The 22503-nt window shown below is 40.8% G+C and overlaps 1 protein-coding gene and 1 long non-coding RNA gene across 2 annotated transcripts in view; one reads left to right on the forward strand and one right to left on the reverse strand.

Moving 5' to 3' along the window:
• Positions 1–1108, reverse strand: LOC140578615 (uncharacterized). The gene is made up of 3 exons (XR_011982873.1): positions 996–1108; positions 230–410; positions 1–98 (listed from the first exon to the last, which is right to left on the reverse strand). It is a non-coding gene; the product is annotated as an uncharacterized lncRNA (long non-coding RNA).
• LOC111843689 (cholecystokinin receptor-like) overlaps positions 370–22503 on the forward strand; it is a 27642-nt gene continuing 5508 nt past the window's right edge. The window contains exons 1-3 of the mRNA XM_023811472.2: positions 370–1235; positions 1340–1516; positions 19327–19575. Of these exons, the coding sequence (XP_023667240.2) occupies positions 1348–1516; positions 19327–19575 (418 nt within the window). The 5' untranslated portion in view covers positions 370–1235; positions 1340–1347. The remainder of the gene's footprint in view (positions 1236–1339; positions 1517–19326; positions 19576–22503) is intronic.

Here is a 22503-nt window from a genome sequence, read left to right on the forward strand (position 1 = left end):
CTGCTGTCCCTTTGGCTACCGACTCGTCTCCTGCTGTCTCGTCGGCTCCCTCTGCGCCTATTGGTGCCTCGATGGCGCCCTCATCAGCACCCTCCACTCTGAACCAGGACCGAAAAACAATGTAATAATTTTAAAATCTCATTATAGGAACCCCCAACCCCACTTGGCAAATATTTTCATTGCCCCCTTGGATGACATCTGTCTGGTTATTGATCAATCTCCCACTCACCCAGAAAGAGCTGCTTCAACTCACAGTTCTGGGTTTACAAGAATGAACTGCTCATTTCAGGTCCTGCCACAGAATGTCAATGAGGTTCAGGTCTGACTGTTCTGACATCTAACTGCATGACCAACCTCAGCTTCAACTCTAGAATCGATGGCCCCATGTTCCCCTGTAGAATTTTCTAGGACTGAGCAGAAGTCGTGGTCAGTACATTTAGCAGATATAACAGTCCCCACGACGGCTTTCAGGTGTCTCTCCCTTCAGCAGTATCGTTTCACAGCTCATGCATATCATAAAGTTTGTTCGTTTAGAGGACAGCGGATTCCACCTTCCAGATTTGCCACGCATGTCATTTCAGGATAGGATTAAGAAGCCAAATCTAACATTTAACATATCAAAATTATATGTTTAAAGACTAATAAAAAGCCTGCAAATAGCAGGAGCAAGGGGGCTAAGTGGGAAGTGGAATGGCCTCAAACCTCCTTAAACATAGTTTCCAGTTTCAGTTAATGTTTTAAAAAGGGCAATTGACAAGTCAGCACTAATACCAAATAGCATAAAGATACATGTCACATGCGTCCTGGCCAATCAAATAGCATAAAAATCGATATACGGATTTTATAGCTATGTCCACAAGATGGCGCTACAACATCTTTCTTACTTGCAGGGGGGGTTTACGTTCACGACCCCTACTTAAAGAGAGGCACAACTTTTCGATTTGGCATAAAGCTCACTGAAGCGCCTTAGGCGACGGTGGTACCACACTCAATACCTCATGGGAGATATTAGAACGCTGTAACTGAACTTATCCGTCCCAGGAAGTATTAAGGCAGAGTAAAGACAGGGTCCGTCCAAGAACCGGCGAAATCGGGACCTCCTGTTTCTGGAAGGCAGTAGGCTATTTTAAATAATCAAGCGATGCTGTAAAAAGTGGTGAACTGGAAAGACGCAAAGTGACAACAGTTATTTTTAACCGTAAAAAACTGCGCCGAAAACATTTAAGAGATAACAGGTGAGGAATTTCTCCACATCCAAATCGTTTATTTGTAGTATTCATATTTATGTAAGAATTTATATAGATTAGTAAATGTTAATGCGTTGTTAATATTTTCTCAGTCCACCTAATGGATTTAAGAAAAATAAGTGCAAACCAGTCATCAGCATTTTTGGAGTGCCTAACTGCGCAGACGAACTTGTCCCTGAGCATCACGGCCAATGTGACGGAGGAGGTAAACGGCACCGCCTGCGCAAACGCGTCCGCCGCCCCGAAGACGCCGCTCCCCCGGAATAAAGGTAAGACAAGGATGTCTGCGGCGCGGTAAATGCGCACTCAGCGCTGTAATAGCGTCACTTTACAATGTGAACAATGTTTCGTAGTTTACCAGTAAGCGTATTCTGCTTTATGGTTTTACCAGGACGATAATTCTGATTGACTAATTGCCGTGGTATTCTTTTTACGTGACAAATCAAACTTTATTGTCATTTCGCAAAATATGCAGGCATACAATGAATCGAAATAAATCCTTAAAAAGTATTTACAGATAAGACAACATAAAACATATGACAATAATGAATAAAAACACGAATATGATGTACTTCATGTACTAAATTGGAACAGGAATGCAATATTAACATTTGAGATGATGATGGTTTGACCAAGTTCAATTAAAAAATGCATAAAGAACTAATTTTTCAGTTAAGCAAAGAAATATGCAAATTGATATTGTCCTACAGTTTTCTGAACTACCCCATACAATAATGATTAAATTCAAAATTTCCAAGGAGTTTTAAATCAAAGTGTGTACCTCATATGCCGCAATATGTCTAACGTGAGTTTCTGTAATTGTTGAAAATTTATTGTATTAGTCACACAAATGGACACATAGACACCCAGTACTGTCTGCACATTGACTGGTTTATATACGCAGACATGTTTTTTGTTTATTTACTTATTTATTTATTTTTACTTTGACCCATTTATGCTGCACTTTTAGAACAGGCAGTAGCTCCGTTTTAATTTTAGTATGTGCACCTATATTCTTTTCTGCGTGTTTTTGTGTACCGTATATGTTTATACCATTGTGGTATGGAGCTACTAGAAATTAGAATGTCCCTCTGGGATTATTAAATTCTATCTATCTATCTATCTATCTATCTATCTATCTATCTATCTATCATCTATCTATCTATCTATCTGTCTAGCAGTAGAAGTGTTAATCAAGTCTCCCTGGCTGGAAGTACTCATGTGAAATAAACCGTGATTCATGAGGATTTCATTCCTGTCTATTTTCCGTTTCCCATTCACCCATTAGCTTATTCTAATAGATTTTGAACTGGAACTTTCCAGTTGCAAGCTCTCTGCACACATCGTAAGTCAGTCACACAATGAAAGTTCTTCATATATGAAATTTGGATCCACCTGCAGCGACACTCTGGGCTAAGGGAGGAGTGTCACTGTGTCATTAGTGGATTTGCTGCTGGAAATACTAATACACTTATTAGCTGGATTGTTACCAATGCCAAGGCCCAGAAAGTACAAATCCAAACCAAGTTTTTGTTTCAACCAACCAAATGAGTACTCTGAGAATGTGACTCTTTATACTCAACTGGTTGGTTGAAACAAAAACCTGGTTTGGATTTGTACTTTCTGAACCTGAACTTTCCACCTCTGGTATTCAATTCTTTTCTATTTCAAATGATAAAAATGGAAGTTATGTGCACAGTGACCTTGATTTGGTTCATGCTGCTGTTTACTGCCATTTTGGAAATAATGTATCATAATTAAAGTCAACATATCTTAATTATACCTATTCAGATGTTCCACCACATTAAATTCTGTGATGCGACACATGATCACAGATCATAACTGGATACTACAACAGAAATTGCAGAAACAGAAATTGATCTGGTTTCCCTAAACATAAAGAATGATAATGGACAGAAGTATGAAGTTTTATTCAAAGTAGTATATCAGAAAACAGAGCAGAGTTAGGAAAATCAAATCAAACAAATTCAAACTGATCAAATGGCACACCCCAAACTGAGCGAATGGCACACCCCAAACTGATCGAATGGTACACCCCAAACTGATCAAATGGCACACCCCAAACTGAGCGAATGGCACACCCCAAACTGATCGAATGGCACACCCCAAACTGATCAAATGGCACACCCCAAACTGAGCGAATGGTACACCCCAAACTGATCAAATGGCACACCCCAAACTGAGCGAATGGCACACCCCAAACTGAGCGAATGGCACACCCCAAACTGAGCGAATGGTACACCCCAAACTGATCAAATGGCACACCCCAAACTGAGCGAATGGCACACCCCAAACTGAGCGAATGGCACACCCCAAACTGATCAAATGGCACACCCCAAACTGAGCAAATGGCACACCCCAAACTGATCGAATGGTACACCCCAAACTGATCAAATGGCACACCCCAAACTGAGCGAATGGCACACCCCAAACTGATCGAATGGTACACCCCAAACTGATCGAATGGCACACCCCAAACTGAGCGAATGGCACACCCCAAACTGATAGAATGGTACACCCCAAACTGATCAAATGGCACACCCCAAACTGATCAAATGGCACACCCCAAACTGCACACACTCACAATTGCCGCATATTCTTCCTGTCAAACGTTTCCTCTTCAGTAAGCATGTCTCAGAGAACTCAGTGTGTAGTGAGCTGAGTGGGACTCAACTTCCACAAAGGATGGTGTTGAAGGACTAAATGAGCTCAGGTGATAGCCAAACAGAATCCGAGAAGCAGAGTTAAACCAGACACCAGGCCCAAAGCACAGAACCAAACCCAGCAACTAAGAAATCCAACATAGAATCAGAAAACCATACCACTTAGTAGATAAAAGTCGAACACAAGAATGAGTAGTGATGCTTTAATCAGAAGAAGTTTACAGGCATTGAGTGCAGGCATAATTGATTTCCTATGAACCCATCTGGAGGTGGGCGTGGCCACAAAGACCAGTGACACCAATTGCAAGTGAATAGCAGACTGGGGGCCGGCCCACATGTGAAATGATGCTGGAAATTAATATAAAAGAGATAAGGCAGTCACATCTGATCAAGCCAATATGATGCAGTTTTGCCCAGTCTGTTGTTTCAGTTTGCAGCATCTACTGTAAGTGCGTATTTTAACAGAACAGGAGGTGGGTCTGGTCACAAGGATCAAGTGAAGGAACAATGACAAGTGAATAGCAGACTGGGGGCCGGCACACATGTGACATAATGTGTTTTTATACAGCATAAAGGGACTCATCATAGAACTGTATGCTGTGGTCTTGATGACTCAACCAGCTTTCAGTTAGTCAGCTGTTAATCTTACATGCATGTATGATATATATCAATTACCTTCCCATCTTTTATGTATATAATTTTTATTTAACATTTAAAAAATTCTTTTTACAGAAGATTGAAACACTTTAGCAGCAAAAATATATCAACAGTCTGTTCAGTATTACATTCTCTCACTTCACAAAGTAAATGAAGATGTCACCGTAAATGATGAAAAGTTATATCCCTGATTTAATGTTTTTGCTTTTTCTTAAGCATAATAGTGAAAGGTTGTAAAACGCCAGATTTTGTCTAAGCAAAGTCCACAGGTTTCACAATATATAATAATATTCTTATACAATATGCCTCAATAAAATAAATATCGGTATCCTGCCATAACTTTCTATCACAGGCCTCCTTTTCTTTGTACTTGCAACGATGACGACTGGCAGACTCTCCGCATGTTTTCTGTTTCTGGTCAAGGTTGTTATAGGGCCGTGTAGACTTGATACACATGTGTTGCTGATAAGACCCGTCTGTTTGCCTTTCAGGTTTTCACCATCACAATCAAATATTTTACATTTCTCACTGGTATTACAGATTCGCGTCATTTCTGAGATTAGTGGCAGAGAGTTTTTAACAGAACCATATCAGGTCAAGTGTTTACTAAAGCATACATATTTTACATATTGAGCATACATATTTTACACGACACTTATGCTGTATAAACATACTGCATTTTAAGTTAACATTACTTGCAATATTTCTAAGATAAATTAGTGAAGTTTTATAGAACACAAATCATACAAGATGATGAGAAAAGGATATTCATTACAGGTATGTTGAACATACACAGCAACATTTTTTTTTTATTAAGAATTTTTATATACCAGACAATTAGACTGCCACAACTGGTTTCCTCGTGAGCATTAATTTGCATCCAATATCACGTTGATTTCATGCCCTGACAGGTAATTTGTGATGGTAACAATGATTTATGTGCTTTTTTACCACTTTTGGAAAGAATTGCATTGTTTTCACAGATATTCTTTACCTGCATATATTAACAATACCGAAGTTATTTTTACATTCACTTAAGACACTGAAAGATCTTACTCATCAAAGGGTTTGTTGATTTTTTTAATACCACTGCCTGTGTAATATGTAATTGGTACATCTTTCAGTCTCGTATTTATTTATTCATTTGTTAATTTGTTTGATGCAGAGAGACCATCATAAATTTAGCTTAATTGCATTTTATGCTTTCATTTTAGCTTGTTGCATGATGCAGGTGATTCAGCAAGGAACAGGAAATGGAAAAGTCACCAGCATGGCATTACTGAAGTCGTGACTGAATGTCTTAGTGTGTCTGTGACATTAAATGGGAAAGTTAGACACACTGTAAAAATCCAAAATGCATGTTTTAAGCAAAAAAATCACCACGTGTTAAAGAGGCATAATGCCTCTTGAGTGGGTTAACTAAATCGTTTTGACTGTGAATTCTGATATGGTGAAAGTGACACTTTGATGTAATTAAATACTTTGTTACATTTTGGTCCGACAGAACAGAAAATGGTTGTCATGACAGTTCATAGACTGATCATGGTGCTATTTTCTCTCATCATAATAGCATTCCAGAAAAATATGTGCTTGATTTAGGCTACTGTTGCTGCAAAAACGAATTAACCTATGCATGTGCATGCAAGAGAGAGATTTGGTGAGTTTTGGTAGTAACAATTCTTAAAAGCAGTCTAGTACAAAAAGAAAACCACATTATGAATAAAATTGTTCTTTCGTTTTGTTGTGATTTTGCCCTGTGGCTCAATGGGTAACACTATTGCCTTGCACTTCCAGCGTCGAATTTCAATCCTGTCTCTACTCCGTGTATGAATTTTGCTTGTTTGCTAGGTCCTCGCGTTTACTCCTGCAGTCCAGAGACATCTAGTTAAACTTAGTGGTTGCCCTAAATGATCTGCCGTATATGAGCATGGGTTAAATGATGTATTAAATGATGTATTTAATCTATCTGGAATTAAGTCATCGGAAAAAATAAAAATCCTTACAAGCTTAATAGTCTTCTGATAATTCTCCAAACCCCTACGGATTAATCACCTTCGCAAGCACCGACCCACGATCTCCATTCAATCAAAAAGGTGCTTCCAGCTTTAGAACTTACCGTTTCACGTAAGTACAACATCATGTCTCCTGTTCCGTGTTCTGAGTGCAATATGTTTAGTTATTCTTCTCCGGTTATTAGCGGTACGTTTACCTGTGAGAAGTGTCAGTTAGTAGCTAGGCTGACGGAGAAGATTGTAGTTTTAGAGGGACGTATCCGGACGTTACGGGACATTCAGGAAACGGAGAGTTTTATTGATTCAGTGTTAGCGGCTCCGGATACGTCCGCCATAGGTATTCAGTCTCCCCCCGCTCCGGCAGCAGAGCCTACGCAGCAAGGCGAGTGGGTGACGACCCGGCGGCATAGTCGTAAATCCAACCAAAATTCACACCGGCACCATTCGCCCATTCGCGTTTCCAACAGGTTCTCCCCACTCAGTGAAACTCCCGCTGAGACACCTGTTGAAAGTGCTCTAGTAATAGGCGACTCTATTCTAAGAAACGTGAGAGTAGCGACTCCAGCGACCATAGTTAATTGTCTCCCTGGTGCCAGAGCGACCGACATCTCGGCAAACTTAAAAGTGCTGGCTAAAAGTAAACGTAAATACTCTAACATTATTATCCACGTCGGCACTAATGATGTCCGATTGAGGCAATCGGAGATCACGAAATCAAATTTTATAGAGGTGTGCAACCTTGCGAAGAAGATGTGTGTGTCAGTAACGTGCTCTGGCCCTATCCCTGCTAGACGTGGCGATGAAATGTACAGCAGATTATCGTCGCTACATCGCTGGCTGTCGGAATGGTGCCCGATAAATGGTGTGGGTTATATTGACAACTGGCGGATGTTTTGGGGTAGGCCTGGGCTTTTGAAGAGGGACGGTATTCACCCCTCGCGGGCTGGTGCTGACCTCTTGTCTAAAAGCATAGCTCATAGTCTCCAGACAAATCGCTGACTAACTAGAGCCAAGCCCAGGCGGCAGGCAAACCGGCATAACCGACCGCCTGCTAGTCGCCTAGAGTCGTCACCTAGGGTTCATTTTATTGAGACTGTGTCTGTTCCCCGCGTTTTTAATCATGGAAGCCGATTCCACCGTAGTGTGTGCCATAATAACTTAATAAAAATTACAATGAATCCGTTACTAGAAAACAGCTGTGATGCAGGGCTTAAACTTAAACTTGGACTTATGAATGTAAGATCACTGGCTCCTAAGGCACTATTAATAAATGAAATAATTACTGATTTTAGTCTTGGTGCCATATGCCTCACGGAGACCTGGCTTAAACCAAATGAATTCATGGCACTGAATGAATCTACTCCAGCTGAATACAGTTACAAGCATAACCCTCGACCAAATCGCAAAGGTGGTGGTGTTGCTGCAATTTTTCAATCCAGCCTAGGAGTGACTGAGAAATGTGGTCTTAGTTTCAGCACATTTGAAACTCTTGTTCTTAGTCTTGCTGGCTCATCTCTTTCTTGCTCTTCACCCCAAATCACCATTGTTATTGTTTATAGACCACCTGGGCCGTACAGTAATTTTCTTAAGGAGTTCGCTGATTTTTTAACTAACCTGGTGGTCAGTACTGACAAAGCTGTTATTGTGGGTGATTTTAACATTCATATGGAGAAAGATAGTGATCCTTTAAAAATAGCGTTTACAGCTATTCTTGACTCTCTAGGTGTATGTCAGAATGTAGTCGGGCCTACTCATGCCTGTAACCATACCCTTGATTTGATTATTAGTCATGGCATCTTGGTGGAACATGTATCTATTATGCCTCAGAGTCCCCTTCTCTCTGATCATTACTTGTTAACGTTTGAAATCCAGTATAGCCTCCCGTTGACCGCAGCTCCAAAGTACAGAATCAGACGTTCCATTGCCTCACTAACTACAACAACATTTATGAAACAACTTCCACAGTCCTTCAGCCTTACATCTGAAGTATCGTGTATAAATGAACTTGAACAGGCGACTGCAAACATGGATAAATCCCTTCGTAGCACACTAGATCTTGTAGCTCCACTTAAGAAAATAAACCATAGAGATAAGAAACCTGCCCCCTGGTACTCTGATCATACACGTGAACTCAAACAGGCATCACGCAAGCTAGAGCGCAAATGGCGCTCAACTAAACTAGAAGTTTTCAAATCTGCATGGAAAGAGAGCCTGTCTAAATACAGACAAGCACTAGTGACTGCTAGGTCTGTGTATCTCTCCAGATTAATAGACGGGAACAAAAACAATTCAAAATTCCTATTTGAATCCGTGGCTAGGTTAACACAAAATTCTCCATTAAACTCGCAAGTCCCACAATCTCTTAAGAGTAATGACTTTATTACATTCTTTAATGGTAAAATAACTAAGATTAGACAGACCATCCAGTGCACATCCTTAGCTACCTATGACTGCCAGACTCCTGCTAGTCTTATGCCTATCAATAATGAGACTTTTGAATCTTTCATTCCTATAAAACACCCAGAACTCCTGAGCTTAATTTCCTCCTGTAAATCCTCTACAAGCCTCATAGACCCAATTCCTACAAAATTTTTCAAGGAAATCGCACCACAGATTAGCAATACCCTGTTAAATGTGTTAAACTCTTCTCTTAAGCTTGGATATGTTCCTAAACCTTTTAAATTGGCTGTTATTAGACCCGTTCTAAAGAAACCAAATCTTGACCCTAGTGTTTTAGGAAACTATAGACCAATCTCAAATCTTCCTTTCATTTCAAAGATCATGGAAAAGGTTGTAGTTCGTCAGTTGTATACTTTCCTACAAAAAAATAATACTAATGAATTATATCAGTCTGGCTTTAGACCAAACCATAGCACAGAAACTGCTCTAGTCAAAGTAATGAATGATTTACTTATGGCTTCTGACCGTGGCTTGATATCGCTGTTGGTATTACTAGATTTAACTGCAGCATTTGATACTGTGGACCATAATATCCTCTTGGACCGGTTAGAAGGTGTAGTTGGCATTACAGGGACAGCACTCTCTTGGTTCCGCTCATATTTAACTGATCGCTATCAGTATGCACATGTGAACAACGAATCATCCAAGGCCACCAAAGTCACATACGGTGTCCCACAGGGATCAGTACTGGGCCCACTACTGTTTACACTATACATGCTACCGCTTGGTAACATTATTAGAAAACATGGTGTTGGGTTTCATTGTTATGCAGATGATACACAGTTATATATATCTGTTAACCCTGATGATACATCACTCCTATCTCGGTTAGAAGATTGTCTGTTAGATATTCGGTGCTGGATGGCAAAAAATTTTCTAATGTTAAACACAGAAAAAACAGAAGTACTGGTGATTGGTCCCAAGGCTGCAAGAAATAAGTTTCACCACCTCAGCATTAGTGGCCTTCCTACACAACCTAACACAGTGGTTAGAAATCTTGGTCTTCTAGTAGATTCAGATCTATGTTTTGATGCTCACATAAGAAGTATAACTAGAACTGCGTTTTATCATCTACGAAACATAGCCAAGCTTCGTAAGATGCTCTCACTTCGTGATGCAGAAAAATTAATACATGCCTTCGTAACTACCAGACTAGACTACTGTAATGCCCTCCTTTCTGGTTGCCCGTCTGGTTCCTTAAATAAACTTCAGCTGGTACAAAATGCAGCAGCCAGGGTTCTCACAAACACTAAAAAATTTGATCACATCACACCAGTCTTATCCTCCCTTCATTGGTTACCAGTTAAGTCTCGGATTGACTATAAAATACTGCTGTTAACCTATAAAGCACTGAATGGCCTTGCACCAGACTACCTTAATAATCTGCTGACCACATACAATCCCCCACGCTTGCTTCGATCTCAAGGTGCGGGATATCTGTTAGTACCTAGGGTAGAAAGATCTACGGCAGGCTGCAGAGCTTTCTCCTATAGAGCTCCTCAGCTGTGGAACGGTCTTCCACCGGATATGCGGGTTTCAGGCTCACTTTCAATGTTCAAGTCTAGACTAAAAACACACCTTTTTAGTTTAGCTTATAGGGACACTAGTTCTAGCTAGCTTCTCACTCCCAGTTAAACCTATAGTGTGAGGTGTAGAGCTGGGTGGGGATCGGTGCCATTGGCTTTGGATAAACTGAATTGACAGTGCTGTCACTCTAGCTTCACAATTGCTTGTGGGATTGGAGTGCTGACATTTCAGGGACTCCCCATGCCTGCATTCCCACCTGCCTCTCCCTCCTACTTATGCTGCCATAGCCATATCTGCCGGAGCATTGCACTTCATATTGCACTCATCTAACTTTTAGCACTGCCTATAGTCTCCCTTACTTTGACTAATTGCATTTATTTCCACCACCTTCTCCTGGGTGGTGCTACCTGGAGCCTTCAATCTATCAAGATGTCCAGCACACCCTGCAACATGTGACGTCGCCACTGCCAATGACGACCGTGCATCCAGCTCGCCGTTCTGCCAGTGTCATCTTCCTTGTACGACCCGCTCCCTGCCTTCTGGCTGCCTGGCGATTGGAGGAAGTGTTGGCACCGGCTTGTCATCTCCCCCCTACTCTGCGTTTGTGTTTCAGACTACACTGTATTTGACTCTCCCTGCCGGCCCCTGGAGGATGGGCTCCCCCTTTGAGTCTGGTCCCTCCCAAGGTTTCTTCCTTCTAGGGAGTTTTTCCTTGCCACTGTCGCCTATGGCTTACTCACTGGGGGCTTTGGGTGGGGATGCTGTAAAGCGCTTTGGGACAATGTAATGTTGTGATAATGCGCTATACAAAAATAAATTTGTTGTTGTTGTTGTTGTTATTTATGTGACATGTGTGTGTTTATGTAAATCACTGAAACTGAACACCTTTGTAGTTTATGAGTTTACCGTGAAATATGCTATCGATATAATGGAGAGTTGGCTAGTCACCAGCCTATAATCCAATACACAGAGTTCCATTTTGGCTGATGCTGTCGCTATAAATGCTGCTGGTATTACTTATACTATCCCATGAGCGCTGACCCGGCTGCAGTGTGGATCCATTAGACCAAATGCAGGAAATCATTACTGCTTTCTGGGATGCTGCTGTGAAGGGGGGCTGCAGTGTCTATAGTGTGTTAATAGTAATTGAATGTATTTACACTTAGCCGGAATATCACCTCCATCCCAGCATATGACAGACTCTGCATTTCCCCAAAAAGTTAAGAAAAAAAAAACATTTCACCAGCTTTAATTGTTCAACAGGTAAAAACTAAAATAATTCAATTGTAGTCAACTGAAATAAAATTGTAGAATACATTCAAAGTGAAACTTTTCAATGAATACAAGTGTAAAAAAAAATAATCTTCCTCCAAGTACATGTTGCAACTATATTATTTGTATATATATATAAAACGAACTAAACAAACAGCATAGTGTTGTATATAGTTTTTTTTTTATAATATAATCAAGCCCTCAGTGATGTAATTTGTCAAATTCTGACCAGACACTGTGTAGAGAGACTTCAGAAATGTCTTGAATTTGCAAACTAACATTGCAGGCAGTGATTGTGCACCAACTATAATATCAACTTTGTAGAAGGTTCCAGGTGGAGAAGAAAAAAAGAACAGAAAAAAAACAAGTGCATTTTTTCAGGCAGAGATGAAGGTGAAGGGAAGCCGTAATCTTAACCATAAGCATCCAAGCAAAACACAAGACTTTTGGCATTTTTAGTTTTTTGATTGAGATTCCTCTAGGTCAATTCTGCATGTCCCAGCACTACTAGAGTAAGACCACTGGTCAGCATTTCATTCATGGCAGTACTCAGAGTGTGAGGGTTGGGAGGCTTCGGGATAGTGACCCTTTTTCTAAGTCTACTATCATTAAAACAACAGAAGAACAGACGTACTGTCAAGGGCATCTTGTCAGTTCTGCAATGGTTAAAATCAGACCCACATCTGTATCTCCATGGTGCATCTACTGACAATCAACCTCTTTTCCAGGCATGTTAAAACATAGGGTTCTGACAACAGCGCCAGCTTTCACTAAGTCATGCAAGAGTTAGTTCTCAACATATCAACTGATATGTCAGAGACGTATTCCTGCAGAGTGTACAGAAAGAAGCACCTACCTGAAGCCTTAGACATATACTAAGCCAAGGTTTCTTTGTGCCTTTGGTACAGCAGTGCTTACAGAGTCTGACCTGGCAGTTTGGCGGCGTTTCAAACTGAACAATATCACAGCTGAAACCCAGGGGAAAAAAGACTGTCTATGATGGCACACAGACATCCTTCTAAATCAGAAGCAGCATATTGACTAGCTCTGCTGTTTGGAGAGGATTACTGCACCACTGAGGGCAATCGGTACGCAGAAACAGAACATGTGTCTCCTGTGACAGCAGCCAGCCAATGGTGCAAAAAACACTCTTGCAGAAAGGCTTTTCCCGGATGCTGGTTTTCGTGGGGCTGTAGCGTTCATTATGCTATGAAACACCATTTAGTTTTAGATTTACTTAAGAAATTTGTTTGAGGATAGAAGGCATGCCACATGGTTGTCTTTACTGCACAGTCTATTGTGGATTTTGTCAGTAAGGGAGTTTGTGCACAATATACGTTTTCTTGTGTGTCTAGGATAATATGCAGGTTGCTAACCCACTGAGCTGCATACTACAGTTTATAGTGGAGTCTTACCACAGATAATGTATAGGTAAAGGTACAGGTCACTAACCCACTGAGCTGCATACTACAGTTTATAGTGGAGTCTTACCACAGATAATATATAGGTAAAGGTACAGGTCACTAACCCACTGAGCTGCATACTACAGTTTATAGTGGAGTCTTACCACATATAATGTATAGGTAAAGGTACAGGTCACTAACCCACTGAGCTGCATACTACAGTTTATAGTGGAGTCTTACCACAGATAATATATAGGTAAAGGTACAGGTCACTAACCCACTGAGCTGCATACTACAGTTTATAGTGGAGTCTTACCACAGATAATATATAGGTAAAGGTACAGGTCACTAACCCACTGAGCTGCATACTACAGTTTATAGTGGAGTCTTACCACAGATAATATATAGGTAAAGGTACAGGTCACTAACCCACTGAGCTGCATACTACAGTTTATAGTGGAGTCTTACCACATATAATGTATAGGTAAAGGTACAGGTCACTAACCCACTGAGCTGCATACTACAGTTTATAGTGGAGTCTTACCACAGATAATATATAGGTAAAGGTACAGGTCACTAACCCACTGAGCTGCATACTAAAGTTTATAGTGGAGTCTTACCACAGATAATATATAGGTAAAGGTACAGGTCACTAACCCACTGAGCTGCATACCACAGATTATAGTGGAGTCTTACCACAGATAATATATAGGTAAAGGTACAGGTCACTAACCCACTGAGCTGCATACTACAGTTTATAGTGGAGTCTTACCACAGATAATATATAGGTAAAGGTACAGGTCACTAACCCGCTGAGCTGCATACTACAGTTTATAGTGGAGTCTTACCACAGATAATATATAGGTAAAGGTACAGGTCACTAACCCACTGAGCTGCATACTACAGTTTATAGTGGAGTCTTACCACATATAATGTATAGGTAAAGGTACAGGTCACTAACCCACTGAGCTGCATACTACAGTTTATAGTGGAGTCTTACCACAGATAATATATAGGTAAAGGTACAGGTCACTAACCCACTGAGCTGCATACTAAAGTTTATAGTGGAGTCTTACCACAGATAATATATAGGTAAAGGTACAGGTCACTAACCCACTGAGCTGCATACCACAGATTATAGTGGAGTCTTACCACAGATAATATATAGGTAAAGGTACAGGTCACTAACCCACTGAGCTGCATACTACAGTTTATAGTGGAGTCTTACCACAGATAATATATAGGTAAAGGTACAGGTCACTAACCCGCTGAGCTGCATACTACAGTTTATAGTGGAGTCTTACCACAGATAATATATAGGTAAAGGTACAGGTCACTAACCCACTGAGCTGCATACCACAGATTATAGTGGAGTCTTACCACAGATAATATATAGGTAAAGGTACAGGTCACTAACCCACTGAGCTGCATACTACAGTTTATAGTGGAGTCTTACCACAGATAATATATAGGTAAAGGTACAGGTCACTAACCCGCTGAGCTGCATACCACAGATTATAGTGGAGTCTTACCACAGATAATATATAGGTAAAGGTACAGGTCACTAACCCACTGAGCTGCATACCACAAATTATAGTGGAGTCTTACCACAGATAATATATAGGTAAAGGTACAGGTCACTAACCCGCTGAGCTGCATACTACAGTTTATAGTGGAGTCTTACCACAGACAATATATAGGTAAAGGTACAGGTCACTAACCCGCTGAGCTGCATACTACAGTTTATAGTGGAGTCTTACCACAGATAATATATAGGTAAAGGTACAGGTCACTAACCCGCTGAGCTGCATACTACAGTTTATAGTGGAGTCTTACTACAGATACTATACAGGTACAGACACAGGTACAGGTCACTAACCTGCTGAGCTGCATACCACAGATTATAATGGAGTCTTAACACAGATAATATGCAGGTATAGACACAGGTACAGGTCACTAACCCACTGAGCTGCATATGACAGTTTATAGTGGAGTCTTACCACAGATAATATATAGGTAAAGGTACAGGTCACTAACCCGCTGAGCTGCATACTACAGTTTATAGTGGAGTCTTACCACAGATAATATATAGGTAAAGGTACAGGTCACTAACCCGCTGAGCTGCATACTACAGATTATAGTGGAGTCTTACCACAGATAATATATAGGTAAAGGTACAGGTCACTAACCCGCTGAGCTGCATACTACAGTTTATGGTGGAGTCTTACCACAGATAATATATAGGTAAAGGTACAGGTCACTAACCCGCTGAGCTGCATACTACAGATTATAGTGGAGTCTTACCACAGATAATATATAGGTAAAGGTACAGGTCACTAACCCATTGAGCTGCATACCACAGATTATAGTGGAGTCTTACCACAGATAATATATAGGTAAAGGTACAGGTCACTAACCCACTGAGCTGCATACTACAGTTTATAGTGTAGTCTTACCACAGATAATATATAGGTAAAGGTACAGGTCACTAACCCACTGAGCTGCATACTACAGTTTATAGTGGAGTCTTACCACAGATAATATATAGGTAAAGGTACAGGTCACTAACCCGCTGAGCTGCATACCACAGATTATAGTGGAGTCTTACCACAGATAATATATAGGTAAAGGTACAGGTCACTAACCCACTGAGCTGCATACCACAAATTATAGTGGAGTCTTACCACAGATAATATATAGGTAAAGGTACAGGTCACTAACCCGCTGAGCTGCATACTACAGTTTATAGTGGAGTCTTACCACAGACAATATATAGGTAAAGGTACAGGTCACTAACCCGCTGAGCTGCATACTACAGTTTATAGTGGAGTCTTACCACAGATAATATATAGGTAAAGGTACAGGTCACTAACCCGCTGAGCTGCATACTACAGTTTATAGTGGAGTCTTACTACAGATACTATACAGGTACAGACACAGGTACAGGTCACTAACCTGCTGAGCTGCATACCACAGATTATAATGGAGTCTTAACACAGATAATATGCAGGTATAGACACAGGTACAGGTCACTAACCCACTGAGCTGCATATGACAGTTTATAGTGGAGTCTTACCACAGATAATATATAGGTAAAGGTACAGGTCACTAACCCGCTGAGCTGCATACTACAGTTTATAGTGGAGTCTTACCACAGATAATATATAGGTAAAGGTACAGGTCACTAACCCGCTGAGCTGCATACTACAGTTTATGGTGGAGTCTTACCACAGATAATATATAGGTAAAGGTACAGGTCACTAACCCGCTGAGCTGCATACTACAGTTTATAGTGGAGTCTTACCACAGATAATATATAGGTAAAGGTACAGGTCACTAACCCGCTGAGCTGCATACTACAGATTATAGTGGAGTCTTACCACAGATAATATATAGGTAAAGGTACAGGTCACTAACCCATTGAGCTGCATACCACAGATTATAGTGGAGTCTTACCACAGATAATATATAGGTAAAGGTACAGGTCACTAACCCACTGAGCTGCATACTACAGTTTATAGTGTAGTCTTACCACAGATAATATATAGGTAAAGGTACAGGTCACTAACCCGCTGAGCTGCATACCACAGATTATAGTGGAGTCTTACCACAGATAATATATAGGTAAAGGTACAGGTCACTAACCCACTGAGCTGCATACCATAGATTATAGTGGAGTCTTACCACAGATAATATATAGGTAAAGGTACAGGTCACTAACCCGCTGAGCTGCATACTACAGTTTATAGTGGAGTCTTACCACAGATAATATATAGGTAAAGGTACAGGTCACTAACCCGCTGAGCTGCATACTACAGTTTATAGTGGAGTCTTACTACAGATACTATACAGGTACAGACACAGGTACAGGTCACTAACCTGCTGAGCTGCATACCACAGATTATAATGGAGTCTTAACACAGATAATATGCAGGTATAGACACAGGTACAGGTGACTAACCCGCTGAGCTGCATATGACAGATTATAGTGGAGTCTTACCATAGATAATATACAGGTACAGACACAGGTACAGGTCACTAACCCGCTGAGCTGCATACCACAGATTATAGTGGAGTCTTACCACAGATAATATGCAGGTACAGACACAGGTACAGGTCACTAACCCGCTGAGCTGCATACCACAGTTTATAGTGGAGTCTTACCACAGATAATATGCAGGTACAGACACAGGTACAGGTCACTAACCTGCTGAGCTGCATACCACAGTTTATAGTGGAGTCTTACCACAGATAATATGCAGGTACAGACACAGGTACAGGTCACTAACCTGCTGAGCTGCATACCACAGTTTATAGTGGAGTCTTACCACAGATAATATTCATATTTCACACATACAGAGCCAGAGATGGGATTTGAAATCCCAGATGCAATATAAGAATGATAATTAATAAAGTGTCTTTTCCATAGAATTCACATATGCAGAAAAAGCAGTTTATTTGTCATATTTTATTGGTAACAATACTCTAGTGGCGTGGAGTTTAATTAACTTTTATTTTATTTACCCAACCAAAATGGCTTTGAAGAAATAACTCAACACTCAGCGCTCTCCCACTTATCCAAAAATCCCTGTCAGCCACTCCCCCAATTATTGGTTTGTCTAGAAACAGATACGCAGGGGCATAGGAACCAGGGGGGGGCAGGTGGGTGTTCACCTGACAAAAATTAACCTCTGCATTTAAATTATTAAGTTGCTACCCTAACCCCACCTCAAACTCTCTCCTATAATCTTCCCCACACCAAATGGCCAAACAAAATATATGACATATTAAATTCTAAACCTATCCCTACGGTAATATAGTCATTATGTGGGTCAGCAGGCTTGGACGCTGTAATTGGAAGGTCACAGGTTCAAATTGTCCAGTCAGCAGAGCAGTAGAGCTGGAAATGGGGGTGCTGAGGGTGCTGCAGCACCCCCTCTGGTTGTTGGTGGTAATGCACTGTCAGAATACATAGGGCAGTTTGCCCAAACCTAAACATTTCAGTTATCTTGCAATGGCTCAGAAGCAAATTTTGATTATTTCTCCAAAAAAAACTACTGTCGTTAGCCGTTGATAGCTACTGATGATTATTCTGTTTCTACCTGATTTTCACATGTCAGGATTTTATATATCCCTAATTGTGAGTAGACATCAATCTGGAGGATAACTAAGCAAAAACTAAAGTAATACAGTCATAATTATATACTCAAGCGTTCATCCATCTGTCTTGTCCATCCATCCATCCATCCCTCCTTGCCTGTATGAACAGCCTTTTAACAGTTTAGGAAATTTTAAAATAAACAACTACAACCAATGTAGCGAGAGGACGTGCAATTTATGTACAGAAAGCTGATGGACTGATCACTGAGCACGGACTGTGGGGGGGGGGGGGGGACTAAAGACCATGCAAACTCCACACACGCAGAGTATGTATTAACATATTCACTTTCAAACTGCTTATTGAGTACAGGGTTACCTGGAACTTATCCTGTGTAGCATAGGGCCACAGCAGGCGGAGAATGACATCACAGGGCACAGAACCACCAGGTGCCGGCTGACCGGGCCATTAATGTCACTGTAATATGTGACACGTCGTTTATGTGCTGCAACAACATTAACGATGGGCACTCTAGTGCTGTGGAAATGATTTTTAAGTTTTGTATTGTGAAAATGTAAAAAAAGGTTTTTGTTTATTTTGGGATTTTATTTGCAGTATATATTCCATTTCAGCACCAAATTTGACCATTATAAGTGGTATTGGTGAACTGCACATTAATAGTTAATGAAGTTTTGTAGTCTGGGTAAATTGTATCTTAAACGTAAAGATATGTACTTTTTCGCTCCTTAGTTCAAACTATTCAGTATTAATTATTGTAGAGAAGACTGATGTTGCCTATAGTGAGCGAGAATGTTTTTGCCTTTATTGGTTTCACAGTATTTAAAATTAAACATAAGTTAAAATATTTAGCTGACTGAAGTTTAGTCATGCGATTCATTAGTTATGCTGTATTTTGTATGTCAAGCTTTCTGTATCTCTCACAAGCTCCTTCTCTGCACTCACCAGAAATGCACTCTGTGCGGATCTTTCTCTATTCGCTCATCTTCCTACTGGGTGTGTTTGGGAACCTGCTGATCATCATGGTGCTGCTGGTGAACAAGCGAATGCGCACGGTGACCAACTCTTTCCTGCTGTCGCTGGCGGTCAGCGACTTGACCATGGCAATATTCTGCATGCCCTTTACCCTCATCCCCAACCTGCTGGAGGACTTCATCTTCGGAGCCGCCATGTGCAAGATCGTTACCTACTTCATGGGTGAGTTCTCCACACTGTTTGCACCATCACATTGGAGAACAGATGTTTTAGGAGACCAGATGATTCACACTATAAAAACTGAGCCACAGACCTTGTTATGCCAAAAGACACCAAGGTCCCGACCTATTTTAAATTATATTATTAACTGACATTTTTGGTAACAGCCAAAAGAAGCCACTTTACTCTTTAAAATAATTTTGAGATTTTACTTATTAAATAATGAATTTCTCCCTCAAATCAACAGATAATATCTTCTAACTTTTTTCTTTCCAAATTACCATCACATTTTCTTTGAATGGCATAATTTTGTCTTGAACTGACTCATTTTATAGTGATTTTTAGTAAAAATTCAATGAAAAATTATATTCAATCCTGGAGCAAAACTATATTTCATTAGTCATCCATAGTTAGGTTATGAGTAAACAGATGTTGAATTGGTGGATGAATCATCTATTAACCAAAGGAAGTACTGAGCATTCTGTGTAATAGTTATGACACATTTTCAAGGAAAAAAGTTTTTTTTCTTTTCAGAATATAAATTATCTTCAACTGTTACTGAATAATACTGTGTGAGTACATAAGGTGTGGAACATTGGCCTCTGCATTTGTAGTTACATCTGCATTTGTAATTTAGATCCCATACATTTTATGAGCTAATGCAGAAAAACAGATAATTCCAAAAGATTCACATGCTTTTTCTTGCCAATGTAACCAAGAGCTTTAGATGATTTTAACTAGACTTGTAGATCTACAGTACTTCTGCAGTTCTGTGAATTTTCTTTTGTGTTTATATTAGAGCTATACATAATATCAACAATAGACAGGGTTATGGCTAAGTAATATAGCTTTAGCCAGAATGGTAATGTATTCGTTTAAATTAGATGTATGGTTTTCTAACATCCATCCATCCATCCATCCACTATCTGCCCTTATCCGGAGTTGGGTCCCAGGGGCAGCAGTCTAAGCAGAGATGCCCAGACCTCCCTCTCACTCCACCTCCTCCTGCTCCTCCAGGGGAATTTCAAGGTGTTCCCAGGCCAGTCGAGAGATATCATCTCTCCATCGTGTCCTGGGTCTGCCCCGGAGTCTCCTCCCGGTTGGACATGCCTAACACACCTCCCCAGGGAGCATCCTAGATCAGGGGTGGGCAATCATATCGACAAAGGGCCACTGTGTGTGCGGGTTTTCACTGCAACTCCCTAGTTTACTAATTAGAGGACTGATTGGCTGAAGAGTCCTCACACCTGGGTTTGAACAGCTGACCTAAAGGTTACCCCAAAAGCCTGCATACACACCGGCCCTTTGTGGATAAGATTGCCCATCCCAGTCCTAGATAGATGCCCAAACCACAACTGGCTCCTTTTGGTGCGGAGGAGCAGCGGCTCTACTTTGAGCCCCTCCTGAATGTCTAAGCTCCTCCCCCTATCTCTAAGGCTGAGTCCAGACACCCTGCGAAAGAAACTCATTTCTGCCTGTTGTATCTGTGGTTTTATTCTTTTGGTCACTACCCAGAGCTTATGACCATAGGTGAGGGTAGGAACATAGATCAACCGGTAAATCAAAAGCTTTGCCTTATCGACTCAGCAATCCACCCTTCTTTGGTGGAGAACCATGGTCTCAGGCTTGGAGGTGCTGATCCTCATCCCGGCCACCTGACACTCAGCTGCAAACTGCCCCAGCACCTGCTGCAGGTCACAGCCCAACGAGGCCCACAGGACCAAGTCACCTGCAAAAAGCAAACACGCGACCATGAGGCACCCAAACTGGAGCCCCTCTGCCCCTTGGCTACACCTAGAAATTCTGTTCATAACAATTATGAACAGAACTGGTGGGTACTGGTCTCAGTCCTGGCTGAGACCAGTAGCCACCAGGAACAAGTTTGACTTACTGCTGGCGATGTGAACCATATGCCTGCTCCGTTTATACAGGGTTTTCCAACAATGTTACAAAATAACCTACTGAAAGTCTGCCACTTTTTTGATGGCCATGAACAGCTTCTTGGATTTCGTCAGAAAGAAGCACATTGTAATGACAGTAAATGCTTTCCAGTGCCAGTCCCACTTAATTCCACACATTTTTTGGTTTGACAAACTCACCTTTCCCACTGCAGCTGCAATTAATGGACCATCCTCAGCTCTGCCAAAAAAAAAATCTAAGGTCTACACTCTACAAGGTCTTGGTTCAGTTGGAGTGACCTTCTAATCCAGTTTAACAACTCTAAGATAGCTTTAAATTAGAGGACCATGAAGAATAAATGTATGATATTGCTTTATGTTAGAGGCTATTCACTTTTGCTTACCAGACAAACATGAAAGCCTTTGGTACTGCACTGTATCTTTTCATCACCATAAGTCACCAGAATGGAAGGGAACTGAAAACCTTCAGCAAAGACTAATAATGTTTAGAAGACACACACACACACACACACATATATATAATTTCCTCAAGATAGGGCTGGGTGATACATTGAATTTTTATGTTAAATTCGATATTTTTTTTTACATGAAATGGCCTGATAATGCATCGTTATATCATTATGTCAGCATTTGCCTCTTGGCTGTATCCACTCTTTCCCTATCAGCAGCTGTGCAATAAGTGCATCTCTTAATGAATAGACCACATCACTTCATTCCCTTTGTTAACTACCTTCTCTAAGTTAACCTAAAAATATAACAAATCACTACAGGGTTTAACTATTGTTATTCTAGAAATGTTATCTGTGAATTTTAAAAAGAGAAAATGCCAGAATAAACTATTGTATAATAAACAGAATATTACTGGGGGGAGGGGGGTTGATGCATGGTAGATTACAAAACCTCACTCAGCACTGCATGCTGAGTAGCTCAGGTATTCCTTAGCTAAAATGTGGTAAATATTATGATGAATGTATCATTAGTAGGGGGGCAGCGTGTGGCTCAGTGGGCTAAG

The sequence above is a fragment of the Paramormyrops kingsleyae genome, chromosome 16 (genome assembly GCF_048594095.1).
Source record: "Paramormyrops kingsleyae isolate MSU_618 chromosome 16, PKINGS_0.4, whole genome shotgun sequence".
NCBI lineage: Eukaryota > Metazoa > Chordata > Actinopteri > Osteoglossiformes > Mormyridae > Paramormyrops > Paramormyrops kingsleyae.